At 29.8% G+C, this 17185-nt stretch overlaps 4 protein-coding genes across 4 annotated transcripts; all 4 read left to right on the forward strand.

Moving 5' to 3' along the window:
• Positions 1-170: 170 nt before the first annotated feature.
• On the forward strand, positions 171-3973 carry OCT59_022284 (uncharacterized protein; the record flags this gene model as incomplete). The annotated part of the gene is made up of 2 exons (XM_025319856.2): positions 171-711; positions 876-3973. 2 exons carry the CDS (start codon positions 171-173, stop codon positions 3971-3973), a joined length of 3639 nt encoding a protein of 1212 aa, XP_025172784.2.
• A 609-nt stretch (positions 3974-4582) lies between these two features.
• On the forward strand, positions 4583-5998 carry OCT59_022285 (uncharacterized protein; the record flags this gene model as incomplete). The annotated part of the gene is made up of 3 exons (XM_025319857.2): positions 4583-4669; positions 4761-4816; positions 4902-5998. The coding sequence occupies 3 exons, from the start codon at positions 4583-4585 to the stop codon at positions 5965-5967; spliced, it is 1209 nt and encodes a 402-aa protein (XP_025172785.1). The 3' UTR covers positions 5968-5998.
• A 378-nt stretch (positions 5999-6376) lies between these two features.
• On the forward strand, positions 6377-8814 carry OCT59_022286 (uncharacterized protein; the record flags this gene model as incomplete). Its single annotated transcript, XM_025319858.2, has 5 exons — positions 6377-6655; positions 6739-6827; positions 6916-7247; positions 7324-7854; positions 7922-8814. The coding sequence occupies 5 exons, from the start codon at positions 6377-6379 to the stop codon at positions 8812-8814; spliced, it is 2124 nt and encodes a 707-aa protein (XP_025172786.1).
• Positions 8815-9275: 461 nt separating this feature from the next.
• Positions 9276-15785, forward strand: OCT59_022287 (uncharacterized protein; the record flags this gene model as incomplete). The annotated part of the gene is made up of 11 exons (XM_066144718.1): positions 9276-10574; positions 10647-11242; positions 11334-11491; positions 11566-11682; positions 11755-12603; positions 12672-12930; positions 13003-13435; positions 13515-14025; positions 14099-14610; positions 14692-15486; positions 15564-15785. The coding sequence occupies 11 exons, from the start codon at positions 9276-9278 to the stop codon at positions 15750-15752; spliced, it is 5718 nt and encodes a 1905-aa protein (XP_066006153.1). The 3' UTR covers positions 15753-15785.
• Between the last annotated feature and the right edge of the window lie 1400 nt (positions 15786-17185).

Here is a 17185-nt window from a genome sequence, read left to right on the forward strand (position 1 = left end):
TATACCTTTTGGTGCTCGGTTTTTTTTTAATAAATACACCGCAAATTGTAATCATGTATCAAATTGCTTGACTTTTATAAATAATTTAACTGAAAAGAAATAAACTTTTTTGGAACGTTCACTATATATTGGCCTGTACTCTTCGCATAGAAATAAAAGAATTCTTTGATATGTCTAAGTTTGAAATCCACATGCAGGAATTGAAAAATTTCTGGGACAGACATCCTAAAGCGTTTCTTTCAGGACAATCATTCTCGCAACTTTCATGCAAAGGACGGAAAGAATTGTCAATAATTTATTTCCACCTCGCAAAAGCTATTATTGAAAATAGTGATAGTAATACAACAAAAGAAAATCAACTTAAAGCTTTGGATTACCTCAACACGTCTATTAGTTTAGATGCCATATATAATAGTAAAGCTTACATTATGATTGCAAAGATATATGCTGCAATTGGCAATCCAATATGTGCGTATGCTAATATTTTAATTGCTACGGTATTGATAAAGACTGATCAGGATGCCAAATTCTTTATCCAACAATGTAAAAAGCTGCCTTTTCCGCCTCCGCAAAAGATCTGGTGTAGCGATGAAGACGTTAATGAATTATCACTCCATTGGTTACGCGAAGACAAAGTTTTGATTCTTAGACCTGGTACATATACAGCTACTTTTCCTATTTGTGAAAAAAGCGTTGTGATCATAGGAATCGGTAATGTGACGATCAAAAACTATAAAAAACCTACAATTTTTGGTGTTAATAGTAAACTTATACTATATAATATTAATATTGAATGTACTGAAGGACACTCTTTACAAATGATAGCATCCCAAGTTTTTGTAATAATTGTTGGTTTACTAAATGTTCTGGTACAGCACCTCCCATTTGCATTTGTAGCAAAGCAACACTTTCTATGGACAAATGTGTTGTTGCCAATTCGACAGGAGACAATGGTGGTATTTTAATAGCTAATGATAGCAAGGCCAAGATCACAAATTGTAACATTTATAATATAGGATTGAGTGCACTTGAAGTGCGACATGGATCGAGTTTATATGTTGAGAATAATGAAATTCATCACAGCAGTAGAGGTGTTACGGCATGGTTAAACGCTAAAGAAATCATTCTTATTAATAATGATATCTACAACAACCTTTCAGAAGGAATTTTGGTCCATGGATACCGTGAACCAGCATCATCAAAAGAATTTAATAAATTTCTTCACGACTATATTCATGATTCCTTCGGTGCATCTATTAAGCCACCTCCCCCTAGAGATTCTTACACAAAACCTTCACAAACACTTGCTGTGTTACAAAATAATCGAATTTTGAAGAATGGTTCTTTTGGTGTTAGCGTAGACTTTGGAGCTAATGTGCGAATGGAAAACAATGAAATAGCAGATTGTATTACTTCCGGATGTATTATCAAAGGAGGTACAGATGCTGATATTTTAAATAATAATATTCACAATAATAGAACATATGGTATTGAAGTTGGCGTAAACTATCATGGAAAAGTGGTTATAAAAAATAACAGTATTCATTCTAACAAGAGGGGAAACATTACCTGCCTAGCTCTAGTTGAAATGATCGATAATGAAATTGGAGTTGATTATCTTGATGAATCAAATGATCAAAATTTTATTAATTTTAACATCTCTTCTAATCGACCAGGAATTCATTTATTTTATGAAGAGTCACTTCTCTATGCTATTAGTAATACATATGGTTTCAATCTATTAAAAAATTTCACCACAAAAGTGACTTCAACAACCGGAACAACTATTTTTGACAAAAAAATATCAATATTTTTAGGTGGCATTAATGATTTATCTAATATCGTTGAAACAGTATATGACCTTACAATGTCATTAGAAAGCCATACTAACTACTACAACATCAATCTACTTTTTACAATCAATAATTTCAATCCGATAGTGCTTTCTCGTAATTTAGTACTTCTTGAAATGATCAATAGATTACCAGACCCAAAGCCACCATCCTCATTAAACGAAAAGGGTATATATGGTCAATGGAATAAAAATTTTGTTATCGGTGTAATGGAAATATTGTCAGTATGGGCTGAAAAAGTTATTAGCGATGATACCTATAATAATTTGAATAGTTGTATACATAGTCTAATTGAATCTCTTGAAAATAAAATAAATATAAAAACTAATAAATGCAATAACGATAGTTCCAATAAGAAACTTCCCTCTTGGATTTCATTTAAACATTCATCAAATACAGAATTTTTTATATTACAAACGTTACAATATTGGAAAAATAATTCACTCTCAGCTTTTGCTCTGAATTGGGACGCCAATCATTTATTCAGTTATACAATGGATAGAAAATTTTCACCAGAAATTGAAATATTAAGAAACCTTAAAGAACGCTATTACGTGGATGAAGATATTAAAGAATATGCTTGTTGTCAGCTACCAATTAGTAATCAAGCTCGATCTTACATTAATGTATATTCTAATACACTTGATAAGCCTAATGTCACAATGTTAACCGTTCCAGCAATGGAATATAATGTCTCCCCAACTTCTTGTATATTTCGTACATTTCAAGTCAATACTGAAAATAGTGAGGATTCAGATGATGATGATGATGACCAACCGTTAACACTTTACGATTATTTATTATTGACTTTACTACCAAAGCTTGCATCCTTACGTGCATCATTACATAAAACTTCTTCAGTTCAGATTCAAGTAAAGCCAGTTTTGGGAGATATCATCGACACACTACTCTGTCGATTACCTCCATCTGTGAGATTCAACGCTATTGACTGCTCAAATTTAGCTGATCATGTATCACTCCTGAATATAATCTTTGCAGCTGCACCTAAATTAAAGGATAATTCTCAATTGACTCTGCAACTAATAAAGGTGCATAATCCGTCTGATAATTCTATGAAAAAATTTGTTGAACAACAACTTGGTTTAAGTCTAAATATTCTTTCAAAATTAACAGGCATTACGTTTGTAAATGCTTACTCTAAAGATTATGCTGTATATGTTACATGGAAATTTGATATAGCCAAAGATAAAGAAGAAAAGCTTGATACATTAATTAATGGTGTGATATCAGTTGCAAGTGCTTGTTGTACTGCTCATAACAAACGTATTTATGGACTCAGTATTAATATAATTGTACGTTTGTTTCAAATAATGAATATTCGATTTTCTGAAGAAATAATGGCACAATTATTACAATCCCTTTTTACATCTAAGGGATTTAATAAGTATATTCCAAATTTTGCAATGCACCTTGTTGAGTTGAAGACTTTTATGACATTGCATTTTTGTTTGCCCTTTGTTTCGAAACTTAAGGAACTTAATGATTTAAAAGTACCTATTGCGAGATACTCTTTGAAATGGGAAACTAATAAGATAGTTAAGGAAAAAATGCACACTCTTGGTTGGTATTTCGGTAAACATAGGAAAACAGTATGTCCAAAAACAGAGATGATATGGCTACGATTAATTAAACCTATCAAACCTATCACTCATACCAGCAATTTCACAACAAAAAAAAATAAACGCAACAATTATACTTCAAAAAATCGAGAGCCAAATTATTATTACTTCGATAGTGTTTCCATAAGTTCTATAAAGGCACCTACAATAATGATATCGTTTCATCTTCCAATTCCATTCTATGATAATCATAAAGACTGGATTTTAGAATTTAATATAGGTTCAAGAGTAATTCTTTCATCCGCAGAGATGATAACCTTATCCAAGGTGACGCAGAAAAATGTATGTCATAATATGTGGGATAGTGAAACCGAATATAAAGAATATGATGAAGTAAATGTATGCAAGCGATGTAGAAAGTATACTACAAAAATATGTTCAAAGTGTAAATCAGTGTATTATTGTAGTAAAAATTGTCAAGAAGATGATCTGAAAAGACACAGTAAAGTAGACTGTATTAAAGTCTCAAGCGGAATGTAAAATATTGTTAAAATAGGAACGTCATGATTGAAGTAAATTGTTAGTTAATTATTAGTATATATTTTTTTGCAAAGCGATGCTTTATGTTTCTCTTTTTTTTAACATGAAAATAAAATAAATTTTATTGATTTTTTATTATTTCTTATTTAACAATAGTAAATAAATTATTATGGATTTTTGGACCAGATGAATTAGCAAACAGGTCAAATCGAACTTACGATCAAATGAGTAAAAATTACATTAAGATAACTATCTTGAATAAATATTACTCAGTTACGTCTATGACTCATGTTCTTGAAAAAAATTATTTTATTGATGATCACCGGAGAATCAGGTGACGAAATAAATAAGATGAGATGTGACAAAACATTTACGCGTTCGAATTTCAAATATAATTATGATTCCATTCCAATGATTCAAATTGCATCATCATTATAAAAAGCTATAAAAAGTTATAAAAAGTCTCAAAGTTACTTGTTTTCACTTTAACTTTTCCTATTCACTAACTTTCCTATTCACTCAACTTATTCCTGTTAACCTCAACTTAACCTCAACTTTTCCTGTTATAAACCTCAACTTTTCCCGTTAACCTCAACTTTTCCTATTAACATGTTTTTTCTTAAATATGGTCTTGATATTCTTGTCGATAATACTCAACTTTCAGAATTTAGTGACCCTGTAAAAGATTGTAGAGAGGTTTTTATTAATTATTTTATTATTTATTTATTACTGTTTACTGTATTAATATATCTCAAATATTAATATATTTTTACTTCTCTTTAAATAGTATGTTTCGACAACTCCTTCATATGTTCGTCATGATACGGGCAAAAAAACTTACAGGTACGTAGTTATATTTCACTTTGAATGCAATAATGAATATATATTTATTTAAACTCATCTCTTTTTGTATATTTTATCTACATAGTACTCATAATTGGTTTGTATCAGTACCCAAATCTGGATTGCAATTTTCAATCAGGATTTGGTCATGTGTTGCCACACGAAAAAATCCAATATTGGCTGTCGTTTTTATCGACGGAATGAGTGACTTCATCCTACATTTATTAGATTCTAATTCCGTTGAGAGAATCGATACCTTTACGGATAAAGATAACAAGAAGAGTTATTTTTTAAAGTTTAATCCCACTTTATGGATCGATGGAAATGACATGAGAAATTCAGCGAATAATTTATCTGAAAGTCATTCTAAATTTGGCGGAATGGGTTGTGTTTCTGTTTACTTTTACAAGGCTGTAAGAGGGCTCAAATCCCCTGAAATACCCAATTATACTCTTCAACAAATTCCCTTAAATGAGAATAAAGGGCCAATACATGGAATCAATATAACGACTGCCTTTGTTGAAAAAACTGGTTCATTAATGGGTCAAACTCATACGGAACCTTATATTGGCTGGAAGCCGGATGGTCAAGCTTTAGCCGCCCTACATCTTCACTATCGACCTACTTACTGGTTGAAACTAAGCGAGATAATTCCGGAATCTTTATTTTCATATCAAAAGTTAAATTGGTATCCTGAAAATGCGAACAAAAAAAATTCTCATTTAGAATATAATCACAATTCATCTCCGTCAGATCAACTTCGTTCTGTTAAAGTGGAAAAATGTACTGAACATCGGGATTCTGATGTACAAACTCCTCAAGATAAAATATTTGACATAAATTTATTATATACCGAAAATTCGGTTAACGTTGTTAATTCTTTAAGTAATCCATTAGTTCCTAATTCATCGTTCAAGCAGGAACCCTCTAATATCGAATTTCAAAAACAAGGCAAAAAATCTGATATTAATGATATTGAAATCAAAGTTGAAAAAGTTAAAAATGAAGATAAGTCGAATGGAAAAAGAATTGAAGGCAAAGGTGTTATTCACACTTTGGGAAAAAGAGAATCGATGAATACCAATGAAATCATTGATTTATCAAATAAGAAATCTTGTAAATGGGTTGCAATTAAATGTGAAAATATTTGATTTTATAACTTTAGGTAGTTTTTTTTTTATTTAATAAATTTTTTTTTTTAATTCTACAATCCCTTTCAAGGTTACGTTACAAATAGTTTTCTTAACTATTATAAATCTAAAAAATTACATCAACATATGTAATTTGTGTGGTAAATATTGAGCCGACGTATGAGGTGTGTCATCTGTCGTAATTCGACAAATTCTGACGATCACTGTGGGTGCTAAGGCCTTTTGTGCTAGACCCGAATATCATTAGCGCCAGATCTATATAATAAATGTTAAATAAACATCTCTCTTATGACGTAATCGTGAATTCTATCAACAAATATATATAAAAGCCCACTTTCCCTTAATTAAACAAACTTGGATATAAAATAAATGAAAATTGCCAAAGTACATTTGGTAATAAATCAAAAAAATGACAAATAGAAGCACAAATAACATAAATTCAAATGGTCATTCTACTCAAACAAGATCAAAAAATAATATACCAAACGAATTTGAATTGGAATATGTTAATGAAGAGCATGTTAAAGCATTCTTTAAAGCACTTTCAGAAGATCCTGAATCAGATCAAACAGAACATATTGCAGCAGTAACAGATTTTATGCCAATTCGTCAAAGAGTAAAAAAGAAGAAAAGAATCCCTGGCGAATTTGAGGGTTATTCGTACCATATCGTTAGGTATCCTTTGATAGTAAGTTATTCAAATGACGATCTTTACCGTTTACTGTTGTGTAACATCATTTTTATAAATACAAATTTTTATTATATATATAGTTTATTATTTTCTCGATTATTCTTTTCGAAGTATTGTTTTACATTTTGATTCGGCAAATCGTTAATTTTTGGGAATATTTTTATCAATGGTAAAATTTTGATTATTAAATAATAATTTTGACATGTATGTATCTTTGTAGCTATCAAGTAAAACTAATGTTTCTTTTTAAAATTAAGGCGAGGAATAAGTCGAATCTTACGAGAAGTAATGCGTAATACCAACAATTATGAGGAGTGGATTGAAGCTGCAAAACAACTAGATTCCTATTTTAAATATGATGAATGGAAAAAGGAAATTCCATTTGGATATTACGATTATAACCTATTAAAAAAAGTCAATCGAGATTTGAAATCTTTACGTCAAGAAGAAACTAACGAAAATTTACAAAAATTGAAAAATTTACTTCAAGATTGTGTCAAGAATAATTATGCTGGGGTAGAAAATACTAGATTATATTCTCATTCTTATTATGGAACAAAAAACATTATCGAGGAATATGTTGATAAAGGTTCGTTATCTACATGTAAAAGTACAATTTTCCACATGAAATTAATATTATCTTTATCTCTTACGCACCCTTTTAGTAACCGAATCTCTTGAGTTTGCAAGAAACACCAAATTATTATCAATTAAAGATAAACTTGAACTCCTTAAAAATACTTACAAAAATTATGGACGCACAGCGCTCTGTCTTAGTGGCGGTGCTAGTTTTGGATATTATCATCTAGGTGTTGTAAAAGCTCTTTTTGATGCAAACCTTTTACCAACTGTATTTACTGGAACTAGTGCAGGTGGATTGATTGCTGCATTGGTTTGTGTAAGAACTGATGAAGAGCTGGAACAAGTATTGACTTCTGAATTAAATACGCGCCTAACGGCATGTTCTGATCCAATTACTACTTGGGTACCAAGATGGTGGAAAACTGGCGCTAGATTTGATGCATGTGATTGGTCTCGGAAACTTCAGTGGGTTACTAAAGGAAGTTTGACTTTCATGGAAGCATATGAAAGAACAGGAAGAATTTTAAATATTTCGGTTATTTCCTACGATCCACACTCTCCCCCAAAAGTCTTGAATTATATAACTGCACCTGACTGTGTTATTTGGTCAGCAGGTAAAAAATTATAAAAATTTTTTCAGTATTTTTAATGTTTTATATTAAAAAGATCTTTTTATGTTAGTTATCGCTAGTGCTGCCGTGCCTGGTATATTAAATCCTGTTGTATTAATGCAAAAGTTGAAGAACGGTTCAATTGTTCCATATAACTATGGTAACAAGTGGAAGGATGGATCTCTTCGTACAGATATTCCAGTTCAATCTTTGCATATGCATTTCAATGTTAAGAACACCATCGTTTCCCAGGTTAATCCACATATTCATCTTTTCTTTTATGCTCCTCGTGGCTCAGTTGGTAGACCAGTAACCCATCGTCGTGGAAAAGGTTGGCGAGGTGGTTTTTTGGTTGCTAGTATTGAACAATTTTTGAAATTAGACTTAAGTAAATGGCTCAAATGGATACGTGACCTTGAACTTTTGCCAAGAGTTGCTGATCAGGATTGGAGTTCCATTTGGTTACAAAAGTTTGAAGGAAACATAACAATATGGCCTCATTCGAGCTTTTCGGATTTCTTTTATATCTTAAAAGATCCAACTCGTGAGCGACTTGAATCGATGATTACATCTGGTCAGCGAGTAACTTGGCCAAAATTGCGTATGATTTCAAATCGTCTTAGAATTGAAAGAGCAATTCAAAAAGGTCGTGAAGAACTTCGACGAGAGTTACGTAGGCAAAGATATCCTGGTGTTGATAATCAGAGAAAGGGCGATGATCGAAGAAATAATATCGATGAACTTCAAGATTATAATACGAGTAACGGTGATGACAATGACAAACACTTGGAAATTGAGAAAGTTACAGATATAGGACCTAATAGTGACTATAGTAATTCTTTGGAATCATCATCTGATAATATTTCTTATATTTCATCTACATCTGATGAAGAGTATCATGAAGGTCAAGATGATGGTCATAAATTTTTATTATCTTCGAATGATCCTCATATTGCTAATTGAATTCATGTTGGAAGCTTTTGAAAGATACCAGAATGTGTATAGTGAAACCCCAAAATATGCCAAAGTGGAAGTCAGGAATGATGATCAAAGTAGGAAAAATGTATATATAAAAAGATCAAAAATTCTGGAATGACAAATTAAAATATAGGATTGGAAATATTATACATGGAAACATAAATCACCATTGTATGATATTTGAGGAAAGGGAATTAAAATTTATTTTACCATTTGAATTAGAGATCGAATTGGTAAATTTCGAATTCGAAAGGATAATGAAGATGTTATTATTGAAATATTATTTATTTAAGAACTTTTATGTAATAAAAAAATTCGAATTTCATTAATGACGTAATAATTTGTTCACAAGTGTTACAATGTAACGACGATCCAATGATCAACTGCATGCAGATCAGAATATTTTTCTCACCTATTTTTTTTTTAAAAAAAAATTTATACTTAAAATGGAGTTGCAGCATAGGTTTATTTCCATTCAGTCTGTTCATAAAGTGATTCAGGCGATAATTGTAAACCCCGGATCAGCTGATACTCATCCAAAGGGTACAAGTGAGCCTTCGCAATTGGAAAAGTTTTGGTCTTTTGTTATATCTCCGTCTGAAATAACATCCTCTAATGCCGTCAATAATATTACTTTGCTTGTACAATCGGGAGCTATTTCTTGGAATGACGCCTTGAATAAGTTAACAGATTCATTGTCAACTCTCTCAGGGGTTCAACTTGATAATGTCATAATAGGAATTACCAATATTTTGTTATATCAGGTGGATACTCAAACTGATTCTTCATTAGAATATAATTGTCCATTTAGAGTTCGTGGTGGAATGACACATCCTTATATTCTCATTATTTCAACAAAAACAAACGAATCTTGGTCATTTTTACTTACACAAATTGAAAGAATTTTTGATATGTCAAGACTTGAATTTATTAAATCTAAAACTCCAGAAAAAAGATCCGCATTTTTGCGAAATATTTTAAACATGATCCACCCATTTTTGGATTTCATTATTTTAGATGGAGTTCAAGGTAAATTTGAACTACAAAAATACTGGACGTCTACTTTGGTGCATTTTCTCATTCAAATTGTGTATCAAAATATTGATGATAAAGAATTTATTGAATTAAGAGAACATGCGTTGAAATATTTGCTCTCAATTATTCAAAAAATTCCACTTTCATCTATTACTTCGTATATTAATTATGATGTTAAAAACAGTACATTATATTTATTAATACAATCATTTATTAATATTATGGAAACATCTTATATCAGAAATAGTTTTTCGCCGTTTTTTTTGAAAGAATTTAGTAATGCTTTGAGTATTCAAATTCTTTCTATAACATGTGATTTACATAGATCCAGTTTATCTACAAGTCATTATGTGAATTTACTTTTTAAGATACTGAAACTTCATTATAAGTTTTCGGATATGATTTCAATACCAAATTTTGTAATATTATGGCCATCGTTAATTTTTTTACTATCAGATACTAATTCATGTGAAAGTCAATCTATTATTCTTGAAATTATACAAGAAATAATTGATACGAAAATAAATGAATCAGATAAGCAAAATATAAATCCAGAATTAATTAATATAGCAATTTTACCTTTGTTTCAGGTAATAGCTGATTCAACACAACATAAAACAAGGAGTATTGCTATGGAAATCCTTTTAAATGTGCAGAAATTACACGGAATTCAAAGAATCTCTGCTTCTAATCAAAAGATTTTAAAAGAGGTATGTATCTTTTTAAAAATGTTATTCTTAATAATTATTTATATTAATCATAACTTGTATAACTTGTAATAGATTTCAGAACTGTCATCTTCAACATTTATTACCGGAACTCTTGTGGAAATATTATCTGAGACATATAATCTTTTAAAAAATTTTCCTATTTCTTCCGACATATTTAGAATTGATAATCCAAAATTACCCTTTGCCCCTCTTTTCCATATTTCCTACTTGTTTCATAATAAGGAAAATATAAGAATTCAGGCTTTAGATGCTATTATTTCTTTAATAGACGAAAACACTTTATTGGCTCAATCAAAAAAGTTTCCAATATTCTTATTATTACTTTTTATTTTAAGAAACGATCTTTCATCCTCGATTCATCTTCATATTTTACATCATTCTTTACCTTCATTGGTTTCTCCCAAAGATCCAATTATAACCACGAAAGTTTTGAAATTTACAATGAGCCTTACTCAAGATAAAAGCACAACAAGATTAGAAGCTATAAGGATCAGAGTTTTATATAAACTTTGGTTAAGGCAAAGAAGGTGTTGGAAGTCATTGAGATTTATTTTGAGTGATTGGGTTAGAAATAGAAAGCTTCAAGTTGGTGAAAATACGAAAAGTGTATCATTTGAAGTTGAAGTAGCAGCTTTAACTACGATGAGGTAAAATTTAATTTATTCTTCTTATATTCTATTTGTTATTTCCTTTTTCTTTAAAAAAAGAAAAATAAATAAATAAAATGAATTATTTTAGAGATATTTTCAAGACTAAAATGAGGGAATATACAGAAGAATTAGTTCCCTTCATATCAAATCTACTTCAATCTGTAGTTTTACATCCGAATAGTTTATGTTTGATAATTGAATCTTTGAATTTATTTACCGAAACTGAAATTATAGATCCTCGAGCAAGTATGAATTTGTAATATATTTTTATTAGTATTGTTTTTCTCTTGCATTAAACACTTATTATGTTTTCTTTACAGTATGGAGTGTTTTGATGTCGTATATTGCTGATTCAGTGATGAAAAGCAATAATTTAGATGTGCAATTAATTGCCAGGTTATGCCGTTTTTATCAACTTGTGGCACAAATGGGAGATGGTATTTCTTGCTTATTATTAAAATGAAGTTTAAAAAATTTTGTAATTTTACTAAAGAAATTTTTACATTTAGACTTTATCGTAGATAGTGATTTATATAATGAAGCTAAACATGACATATTATCAAAATATTTATGTCCGTTGATTTTTCCAAATTATTTATCTAGTATTTCTAATCAAGAACAAGATGAAACTAATATAAACGATTTAGATCGTTTCCAAATTCAGTCTAATGCACAAATCTTGAAACATGGATTAAGAGCAATAGCTCAATTTCAAGCAAAAGAAATTTTATCCGAATATTTTCCAGGATCAAAAATATTGTTGGTTCAACTCTTAAACACGAATGCAAATCCAGATATAGCCAAAATCGAGGAATGGAAACTTGTGTTAAGTAAGCTTATTTCTCATGAAATAGATAATATGAGACGTAGTTTGTTCAAAGGTGTCGATGCATCCGGTGGTGGTGCTGGTTCTTCTGGATCTGAAAGTAAGGATTTCTTAGAGTTAAAACAAAGGTTAACTTTGATTCGTTCAAAAATTGTTGATGATTGGGAGAGTGGAATAGTAAATCCTGGATTAAGAGTTGGATTTGCTCTTGCTTCGTTGTTGTGTTTTAGACCTCCTATAAATGAAGAAGTTAATGATAAACATTTGAAGTCTACTAGATTTTATAAATTACTTGCCAATGCAATCCAAGATGTTACATTAACAGATCATTGGATAATCAGAGTTGGATGTGTTTCTAAATGGTGTAACTTTTTTGTTATGGGTTTACAAGAAGTTTTACCAAAAACAAATAAGAAAGGTGATAATGATGTTGAAGAAAACATTGTTAAATCTTTAATAGAAGATATAATGAAACGGTTAAATGACGCAAGATTTCCTGCTGTTTGTCAGAATTCTATTTTAGCAATTACAGGCAAGTTGAATTCTTAGTCAATCCTTATGTACTCAATCTAACTTTATCCTCAAATTTTATGTGTTTAGGTTTATGTTTGGCATTAAAATCATTTAATATCATGTCATTACAACATCATGCAACAATAATTATTCGACATTTATTAGACAACTTTTTTGTTGATGCCGCGTCAGTTTCTAAGCAGAATCAAGATAAAACAAATGACGAGGTTCAATTCAGCGTAATGATGGCTTTAGGCCACTTGTCTACCTTAGTTATGACAGATGAAAAGTTAGTTAGCGAAATTATTGATAATTTAGTTATGAAATTAAGTGAAGTAGACGAGAGGTGAGTTTCATAAACATCTTAATGTTATTTTCTAAAACAGAAGTCTAAATGTTGAATTCATCTTTTATAAAGTGCCATGTCAGGATGGACGTTATTTGGAGCAGGATTTTCTCTTGGAGTTCTTTTGTCTCATCTTGCGTCGTCCCCAATAAAGATATCTAATGTTTGTTCTCAAACGATCACTTTTCTTGCTGATTTCCTATCTTCACCATTATTGTCTTATAATCAAACAAATACGCCACAAATTAATCCTGCTTTTGGTGTCTTACTCGGATTATCAAATATTGATCGCGAAGAAGAAGAAAAAGCAGAACAAATTTATCAAAAATGTTTATCAGATTTAAAAGAATTTGTAAATAGTGGAGGTAAAATAGATGAAAATATCAAGAGTACAATTGCTGGTTCTGCGTGGTTTGTTGGTTTTTCCAGAGGCAAAGGATCTGACGAAGAGATTTTTGAAATTGTTGATATCTTTGAAAAAGCTATAAAAATTGCAGATACTGAGGTAAAGGTTTTGAAATTTATTGTACATGTATTTTTTTTAAAAAAATAAATGTATTAATATACTTTATTTTTGTGATTAGTATGAATGGACGGGATATTATTTCCATTTTTCGCAAGTGTACTCTCATATTTTACTATCTGTTCTTTCAATAAAAGAATCATCCCGCTGTCTTTCTGCGTTTAATTCTCAAGTGCGTTTACAAATTGATGTTTTAACATCTTCAAACGCTAATATGACAAAACGTCATGCTGCAATTATAACTTTAGGATCTTTATTTGGCGTAAAATTTTTTTCTTTTTCACAAACTACAAATTCATTTTTCCTTAATTCGTCTTTCTTGACGATGATGATACAAGTTGTAGATATTTTGCAAAATATCGCTGGACTTGGTCAGCAATCTATGAGTGATGTAAAAGGTGGAAGACTAGCCACAGTTGTTTTGGCTTGTTTAATGCAAGTTATAGAGAAAATTTCGGAAATAGGAAACGAATTTATAGAATCAAATAGCTCGGAAGCAAAAGATTATTCAAGGTTACCGGCAACAAGTTATTTAAGGGCTCTATTTGATGAACTTGTTGAAATTTCTCGGAGTAATTTTCTTTTTTTCCGTTCTTTTTTGATAATTTTCAATTTAACTAACTTATTTGTTATTACTATTTTTAGAAGGAAATATCGCATCCTTAGCATCAGTTGAATTTGGCAGCTCGATCATTAAATCTTTTTCAACTGTAAACTTGGTACTACCTTCAGTTAATTGGTTTCCTCCTCTTAAAAAATTTAATACTCCGTTTTTTAAAAAATATAATTTACATTATCAAAGTGTTTTATTGGCTATTCGACATTGCGATCATTCAACTTCATTAATTGAATTTCTTTTATATGCATTGAATGGTCTTCCGGAAATACTAATGAGTGAAGATGATGGATTTAATGATATGGGATATGGAAAATTGCTTGTTGGTGAAGGACTTGGTAAAGTTCTAGAACTTTGTGGATTTGAAGATAAAAAAGTTAACAAAGGTGATCAAGTAATTACAAAACTTATTCAAAAGCGAGGTATGGAAAAAATTATGAAAAAAGTATTTATACCAAATTCGAGGATATTTAAAATTATAAATGAAATAATAACGTGCTTATTTGATAATATTGAGAAGTTAGGAAATCCAAAGATTGAGGTAAAAATATACTTTATGGTTTTTGAGATTTTTTTTTTTGAATTTGTATTCTTTGTAATAACATTAATTTAATTTTTTTAGGAATTACAAATTAATTTTCTTACAACGATGAATGATTATTTGACTACAACAAATATGAGTAATGCATCATCTGCTGCTATAACACTTCAGCAAGATTTGCTTGCTTTATTAAAAAGTGCTTATAATGCAATACCATCTCCAACTTCCCAAACACAAGCATATGTTATTCGTCTAGCAGTACAAATTTGTAGCAATATCGATGATTTTTCAACAATCTCTCTCCCCCCACCTAAGAATAATGACGAACTTGGAAAATACGCACTTACTATAAGTACCATGTCTGAGTTAGGACGTATAGATGCAACTAAATATTTTACACAATTATTAGAGAAATGCTTGAGTACCTTTGGTATTATTTCAGAAGATTCGCAAAGTGTTATGACACCATCTTTATCATTTTCGTGGATTCTTCGTGCTATTCATGTCCATATCTATAAATTTAATAATAAAATCGAGAAAAAAGTGAAGCTAGATTGGTTAATAAGGATATTAGATGTTTTGATAGTCGTAGCAAGTATACCACAAAAGGACAAATTAGTTAGAGGTAAATTATTAGAATATGGAGTTAAGGTAGTATTAAATGGATTAGTAACCTTAAGTTTTGAAGAATATTCGGGCAGATTAAATCAGTTTAATGATTTAAGCACATCAAAATCTTATGAATTATGGGATGAAAAATTCGAAAATGTTATGCAAAATGCTGTTAACATTAAAACAATATCATCTTTAATATTAAGAGAATTTACGAATCCATCTGAAGCAAAAGATAACGGAATTGAATCTGTTCAAAAACAGGTATGTGTTTTGATTTTATTCTGGATCTTTCTCTTTTTTTTTTCAATAGAATGTTTATTTACGTACTTATTTTATAGATTATAAAAAGGTTATCAAAACTTCTTGACATGAGCAGAGAATTTTCGATAACAGAGTTTAAACATCATTTTGTATTATATTCAATTTTAACTGGATTAAAGGAATATATTCCAAATGACGAAATTTTGAATTTATTAGACGATGATTCATTTAGTTATGATACAATCTTAAAAAAACTTGTAATATAAATTTGCCACTTTTAAATAAAATTTTTAAATAATGAATAAAAAATGGTTTCTAAAAAAAAAGTATAACAAATATTTTGATTATAACCTCTATTCAAAACCTTTCTATACCATATTATAGTTTCTTTTAACGATTTGCGGTTAAAATAAATTCCGGTTTAATTTGTCATCTGCGTAATCGATGATATTCTTTTTTCATTCGATTAACTATTAGATGGGGAATAATTTCAAACCGGGCAAAAATATTTCTAACTGCCTTTCAATTTCCAAAGATATCAAATATATCATATTTCTAACTTTATATTATGATATATTATCCATCAATACTTCTTTGTTCAAATTAAATTAGAAAGCTTATACAAGACGGATAATTTTGATACGAAAGTAACGGTGAAGAGAAAAGTAAGCAAAGGAGGGAGTACAATTTGTCAATTTTTTTTGAAAATTATGAAAGTACAGACACACCTATAGATAGAAACAAGATTATTTATTAAAAAGAATCAAATTCTCATTTGACATGATAATCCAATAAAAACTGGCTCTCGGTATTTGCACTTCTTTCTGAACTCGAGGTACAAATACATCCATTATAAAACTTATGTAGTAAGCCAAGGATACTCTGACTTAAATTTGAATTAGTTGATAATTCTAAAATATTAATAAGATCACTCGAAAATGTTGAACCTGCGAAGAATTTTTGGGAAACACGAATTGCCAAAGTAATTGCAAGGACAGTCTTTTGTGTCATGTCTACACACTTTGATTTTATAATATCACGCCTCTTTCGCTTATGTCATTAATCAGTCATGATTCAAAAGTGTTTTAACTCGTGAAATTTCACTTATGAAGTAGCCGCAGATAAAGTAGTCGATTTAGATACTATTCTATAGTATATAAAAGACGAGAGAGTTTTGAGTAATATTCGTAACATAAACACACTTAATGACAAGTTTTGAGCATACTAGCTTAGCTATTTTCGGATTCTAATGGAAATCCTTCGGAATTCATATAGTTAATTGTTAATCGGGACTAAATAAACGCGAATTAGATCCGAGTTCAATTCTTGAATGCGAATCGAGATTATTTATTCGTTTTAACAATTAATAAGAAAGCTTTAAACGAAAAAACAAATGAAATTTAAATTTTATACAATGAATGAATACGAATTTTCTCCCGTGGTCTCAGCGAATTTACTTAATGTTTCTTATTTATACATTTTAATTTTGTACACTAAAAAAATGACTCTTTTATACGCTGTGATTTAAACTATTAAATGTAAAACACGTGTACTGTTATATCTCAGTAATCAATATTTGGAGAAAAAGTCCTTCTATCTTCATACGCTTGAATAAATGTTACTGATGGATGATGGATCTAAATCTAAATTAGATTGTTCATAAAATGGATCATTTAACAAAAATAAGTATAAACTATTC

Source organism: Rhizophagus irregularis, chromosome 31 (genome assembly GCF_026210795.1).
Source record: "Rhizophagus irregularis chromosome 31, complete sequence".
NCBI lineage: Eukaryota > Fungi > Glomeromycota > Glomeromycetes > Glomerales > Glomeraceae > Rhizophagus > Rhizophagus irregularis.